Genomic DNA, 6,802 nt, shown 5'->3' with positions numbered 1-6,802 from the left:
AGTAGCCTACAGCATGAAACGGTTAAAGAAAAGAAAAAAGATTGAAAATACTGCATGTTTATTTGAAGTGGCTCACAAAAAAACACCCCTCCACACAGGAAGACGCTAGGTTTTTTCTCTCTTAGAACATACTGTAACTATAAAGACTATAGGTAGGTAAATTATTCATCAACTTTAAAAACGCTTTAACTTAATTTTTTAAAAATTTGCTTGTAGGTCCTGTCTTTCCCCTATTACAATTTTTTTTTTCATATTCAACAAGCGATAAATCAAGAAAACTCGGTGGCAACCCACCTTTTGTATGCAACGGCAAGATAGAGAACCACGCCTTACTGCCAACCATCTTCAACAGAAATAATTTTTGTCATCTAACATTTGCATCTTCTTCATGCAATGAAATTGCTCAACAAACAAATAATAGCAGAATGCTATGCAGTTTGAAGTTTCATTATTATTGATGTTATAAAATTTGTTTTCCACCAAAATACAACGGCTGTAACTGAACAGCCTTTGACGTAAGAATCACTGTCTGAATCATCAAAGTAAGTGTCATTCTGCTTCATGGTTGAACATACAATATGGAAGTTTGTTTATTAACGAATAGCTACTTTATGACTAAACACTTGTTCCATCATCCAGGTCTTTCTCATATCCTTTAGAAAATATATTGATCAAACCCCTGTGCACCCACACAGTGATGTTGACATTGTCGAATGCTTTATCACCATCCACTCTCCAAGAGCTGCGGTTGCAGTGTGAAAAATCTTGTTTGTGGGTTGTTGAACGAGGATTATTAATGTTGGAATCTTCTTGATCCTTTAAAACTTTGGAATCATCTGATGGAGCCCGGAAATGCATTCCCAGCACTCGATGAGACTTTACTGCTGGGAGTTTCAAATAATTTCCATTAGAACTCAATGATGACAAAAACGAATTCAGAAAGGATCTTTTAGATGTTTCTTCAATGAACACAATATCAAATTTCCCATCAGCAAGATGTGCGGAGGGTGAAAAGCCAAGAGGAACTCTTGGAAATATACATGATATGTTGAGCAAATGAAGACTGAGCAAACTTCCTCGTATCTTCTGCGAAAAAGAGAATACTTAAAATCTTGAACATTCAACCAACAACAGTTTACAAATTCTTTATGGTCCGACACATGGAAACCTATACACACAGGTCGCCAGACCACTCGGCATGCGACAACTCAGCAAGTGCTTCAGCTGAGCAAGTACGCGTCAGCTACTGTCCAAGTCAGGAAACGAGATTTTCGCTTGCTAAACAGTGATTTTGCTGACTGGTGACATGCCAAGTTTCAGTGTAGGCCTACCGGTAGCCTATTAGTTGCTACTTGGTTTGTTTGGTCATTTGTCAACTTCAGCCACTTGCTGAAGGGTTACCAGCTCAGTTATCACTTGCTCAAGTGCCATTTGCTCAGTTTATAACTGCTGATTTGTAGGAGACTCAGAAACACAGGTCATACCAATGTGCAAACTTTAGCTTTTATTGAAGGCCAATCTGCTACCGTTGATAGCAGTCAAATTGGTAGTACAGTCTGTAGTCCCTGCTTGTTAAGCCCAAGTTGGTCCGGTGCAGAATTATTCCTATCTATTACTGTAATAAAAAAAGCTTAAAAGCCAAAATTATCATTACATCGACCAACAGTCATTATCGCAAGTGCCCTATAGTTAGCAAGGCCTATGTATAAAGATCGCTATGGTCGGATGTAAGTTAAAGACTGTGCTGTAACTTTGTATGCAAAAAAAGTGTATAAAGTTACAAGTTACCATTTTAAATAAAAAAAACTTTTGAGCAATAGTTTACTTTACCTTTTGAAATAAATTTTGATTTGCAAAAGAAGACGACAAATTTTCTAGTGGATTGCTATCTTGCAGATTTGAATGAATGCTTCCTTTCGGAGCAGATTGCAAGAACTTTTCCATTGATTGATCATTACAACCCTGACTACATTGATCGCATGGATATCTACATTTTGATTCTTCTGAATAATGATCAATGTATTCGTCAGAAGAGTTGGCGATGCAAGTTATTTCAAAAGGATATGGACGAAGGTTGGCGAATGCAACTGCAAAGCTCACGAAGTCTCGAGTGGGACCGAAGTTTTTGAACCTGTTGTACATCATCTGAATGTCAGATGCAAAACCGTAACTTGTCAAAATAATTGCAAATTTCAGAAACTTTCCTTCATCATCGTGAATTGAGGAAACATCTAGTGGATGATTTTCACCACAAAGTATTTGTAAAGTTGCAGTTTCAGGGTCACCGGCTCCTTGCGTAGTGTAGTTTATTGCATTGATTGATCCACTTGGAATACAGCCCAGTTTCATTGAAGGTCTAGCAAGCTGTATAGGTTTGTTAAGATCAGTTTCTCCATCCAAACAAATTTCACGTTTCTTTTGTTCCACCAGTAAAACTCCATTCACAACTTCACTGAATGTTCCATCTCCTCCAACGGCTACAATACCATCATATACAGACAGATCAGCAGATTTAATGTATTCTAGAACATGACCGGGATATTGCGTTGTCACAATAGTTTCCTTAACTCCAGCTTTTCGCATCATAGGAGAGATCAAATTGTGGTGAAGAGATTTAGCTTTTTTCTTTCCAGAAATTGGATTAAGAAATATCAACAAATTATGAGGACGAACATAACCTTGCTTTTGTAATTCATTGTGGAGTTTTTCCTGAACCACAGTCTTCATGTCAATACAATCTTTCTCATTCTTTGTCTGAAGCTTGATTTCTTGAAATTTGCAGCAGTGCTTCTCTGACTGCGACCAAAAGTAAATAATAAGTGCAAAGTATGGTGACGATTTTTGTCGTCGAAAACTGAAGAATGATGGACGTTTTAGAACTGGTTCTCCTTGATCATCAACGTTCCAAGTATCTTGTTCACAAGTTATTGAAATCACTTTGGTTATTTCAACATACTTGTCGAATGAAGAGAGTGGCAATGCATTGGATGGTGGTGCTTTGATGCATTTTAAATGAACAGCGGTATCTTCCACATGAAGATTACATATAATGTCATTCCACAAAAACTGGACACTGTCATTTGGAGCTTTGTCACCCATGTCATTAATTAAGCATAATTTATGTGAATACAACTGAACAAATGAAATAATGTAACATGCGTCTTTAAACGAAGTATTGATAAAAGTAATGTAAACTGGCATCCGAACGTAGCATTTAATCAACATTTCATATTTAACCTTCATGAAGGACATGGTTTTGACTGAAGCAAAATATAAAACAACAGTGAATTTTTAGAAAAAACGCAGTTTGACAAAGTTTAACATCCTATAGCCTACCTGCAGGCTATATACAATTGTGTATTTTCCCAATAGAATGTGAATTATTTTTGACTGTAGCAAGACACGGCGAAATGTTAAGCAGAATACAGCGTAGACTAGTTCTTCAGGATTATTTGAAAGCCTTTAATTTCCTTAGTGGTATTTTATAAAACTTTCTTTGAATGCAATCAAAAATGCTTAGCAACTTTTACAGTAATAGCTGTCTGAATGCTGAACCTATCACCACGCACTACATATTTTTGTTTGATCTTCCGTGAAAACTTTGTGCAATAATATCCCTTCCGGAAAGTGGTTTGATTTTTTCGACGCCAAAATTTTCCCAAATTTTTGTTTGTCTCTGTTTTGCACGGTCCCTCCCAGCTGCGGAACAAAGTTTTTGCGAAACAATGACAACAAATGTTATTCACACCTCGCTGCTTTCTGTTTTGTTCTTTCGTATGAGGAGAGATTTCTTTTTTAGTCGATGGTTTATCGGGGTCAGATGTTCAGGCATTTCTTAAGCTGCCAATTGTTAGTAGGCCTATACCGGCTATGGTGCCGTCCAGAAATCAACTGCCCTTAAATTCTAAAAGTTTTCGTGCTTATAATACTGTAAGCTGGGGGTTTAACCAACTGAGCTATTGAGGATGTAAATTTGCTATTAAGCAGAAAATCATCACTATTTTAAGAAAACAAATCCTCCTGTATTTGAATGAGCCTAGTTGTTCTTATTACTCACTCTAGATTAGCCTTGTTCTAGATAAACAATATGACTTAAGGAGTTTGTAACCGAAACAAACACAAAAGTGAGTCAATAAGTTGCCTACACCTGGTTGAACTATAGCTACCTACTATGCAAGTTTTCTGCTTGGTAAAGTCTTTGTTTGCGCAAGCTTGCAGTACAGTATGCTGTGCCAACAAAATCACACCTTGTCTCCACTGTCGACTCTATTTACTTTCTAATCCAGGGGCCACCAAACTAGGACCCGCGGGCTCGATCCGGCAGCTCAGTTCATCCACCCTGCCTACCGAACTATGAAAAGAATGTGATAGACAGTACACACCCGTAGCCTGCATATAAATCTTATTAAAAGTTCATGCTGCCTGAAGTGTTTAAGTAGGCTAATTAATTTGTGGTTTCACATCTTTATATTCTTTTTTTTAATGACTGTGGCTGTTTTTGAAATATTAAGTAGACCCATGGCCACCTAAAGATACGGCCTGATTTGTCACATTTTACAGAAATTTCCAGGTTTTTCTAACTTTGGGCGAACGTTTAAATAAATTTTTCTAAAAATTATATTTTTTTGCTTTCTTTACTGTTTTTCCCAGATGACACAATAGGTTTTAACATCCTCACATGTTGAAAAACAAAGAAAATTTGATTTCGAAGATTTTAGTCAGACTGTTAATTTTCAATAACAGTCTGATTTAGCGTTTTTCAACTTATTTTTTCTCATTTGCTACTGCTTCCCCAAGGCAACAAAAAAGTTTTATGTCATTAGGAAACCGCAAAAAGTAAAAACATCTCAGAAAAATGTCAGTCAAGCACCAGCAGTAGCGGTAATCAAAATCTGCAAAATGTGACAAATCAGGCCGCATCTCCAGGTGGCCATGGTAGACCTATGCGTGACTCTGGTAGAAGATAAACTAATGATATTTTTCTCCTCAAACCGTTCGCCTGCTACAACCGAAAGTGTCAATTAATTGTTACTTAAAGGTAAAGGTAGTCCCATACACAGTTCTGAGTTTTAGGGAATGAAAAGATAAGATTCTCATCACAGTATAGGCCTTCGGCACTAATGAGAGTAGGGTTGCCAGCTCCTTTCTTTCAGCCGCCATTACTTCAGCAACTACTCCTACCCAATTTATTACACCCTGGGTAGAGGTGAACGGTGTTTTTTAAAAACCAGCTCAAACCGTGTGTCGAACCAGGTAGGCCTATGCATAAGTGGAAGGCCAGCGCATTATCCGTTGCGCGTCTCACCACCCAATTGTTGCTTACACTTAGCCTACAGCTGAATAAATCACATCTAGCCTACTCTGTTAAATCACCACCACCTAAGTTGCAGACTGAACGCTACTGAACAAAATGGGTAACCGGACGGTAACTCTTCTCACAGTGACCAGGCCCTTTCTCCATGGGCTCCGTTAGAGGGGGGCCGCGGGGGTGATTACCCCCCCACCAATCGGAGTGGGGTTAACTAATGCAAAATTACCCCCCCACTAATGTAGAGATAAAAATTTCATTTTTAATATATTTTTTACTTTTGTGTTTTATTTTCATGTTTTTATTTTGTTGCACAACTTTTAAGGTTTTTGCTTGGAAACTCCGACTCGCCTAAAACAACGCCAAGTCATCTATGGTCAATGTATCCTGTCAAAAATATAGGCTGCGCATCACAATGCGCTATGTGTGACGTCATAGTTTCTCACTGCTACAAACTGTTTAATTTCGCTTTTACCACTCACGAACGAAACCCACTACAGTTGCATTATTTCAATGTCTTTATATTTTCGGTTGTTGTAAAAGTTAATGCATTTTAGCTTTTCTTTAATTTTTTTTCTGAATTGAATGTAGGCCTAGACCCTAGATTAGTGGTTTTCAACCTTTTTGGTGGAACGGAACCCAATGAAACATTCCAAAAGCTCGAGGAACACCTGTTCAATAATTTAATTGCCTTATGCAAAAAACATCGTTTGATTAATGAAATTAAATTCAAATACTCATGTTCAGATTTATTTATGTACAATAAAAATACGAACTGTAAAAAATTACATTTATTCTCATAAAAAATTCAATGAGAAACTTGAGCCATATAATACTAAAATAGACTCTCGGATTTGAATGTAAACTTGCGGAACTCCTAGACTTACTGGCGGAACCTTAGGGTTCCGCGGAACCCTGGTTGAAAACCACTGCCCTAGATCCTGAAACTTTTTCTTACACTGCGGATGTTATGGCACAGGTTATCGTGTTGTATTCATGCAATTGTAAATTAAGTTATAGAAAACTTGGCCTTAACGCTTTTGATCTTTTAAATCTAACCATTTAGCATCTGAAATGCAAAATGTGGAGGACTTGAGCCAAGGAAGAACACAGAGAGGAATTTTTGCGTACGACCTCTCTTCCAGTCAAAATTATCTAAAAACCTCAAAAAATGTGGCAAATGTTAAAGAGCTTTTGCTCGCGATTTTAGATTCGTTGAAATAATTTTTCGATTTTAAATCGTGCTAAAAGGCAAAAATTTTGCGCCTTCGGCGCAAAACATGCTGCCTAAGACGCTGTATAAGAAACTGAAGCGTTCAATAATGCGAAGGAGGGTCTGGGTGGCGAACTCCTAGAAGTATATGTGATGCGATTATCCAATAAGCCCCCTGTAGATGTCAAAACATCGTTCCCGCCCCTGCTTAAATTACCCCCCCACTCTCAAGAAGTGTCCGGAGCCCCTGCCTTTCTCAAAAAAAGATTGATGACTTCTGG

General features: G+C 37.7%; 1 protein-coding gene across 1 annotated transcript; it reads right to left on the bottom strand.

The window, feature by feature from the left end:
• Positions 1-615: 615 nt before the first annotated feature.
• LOC145786869 (ceramide kinase-like) lies at positions 616-2,583 on the bottom strand. Its single transcript, XM_082598610.1, has 2 exons — positions 1,831-2,583; positions 616-1,086 (listed from the first exon to the last, which is right to left on the bottom strand). The coding sequence occupies exons 1-2, from the start codon at positions 2,581-2,583 to the stop codon at positions 616-618; spliced, it is 1,224 nt and encodes a 407-aa protein (XP_082454736.1).
• Positions 2,584-6,802: the final 4,219 nt, after the last annotated feature.

Source organism: Aplidium turbinatum, chromosome 17, assembly GCF_918807975.1.
Source record: "Aplidium turbinatum chromosome 17, kaAplTurb1.1, whole genome shotgun sequence".
Classification (NCBI taxonomy): Eukaryota; Metazoa; Chordata; class Ascidiacea; order Aplousobranchia; family Polyclinidae; genus Aplidium; species Aplidium turbinatum.
This window is presented reverse-complemented; position numbering and strand designations above follow the sequence as displayed.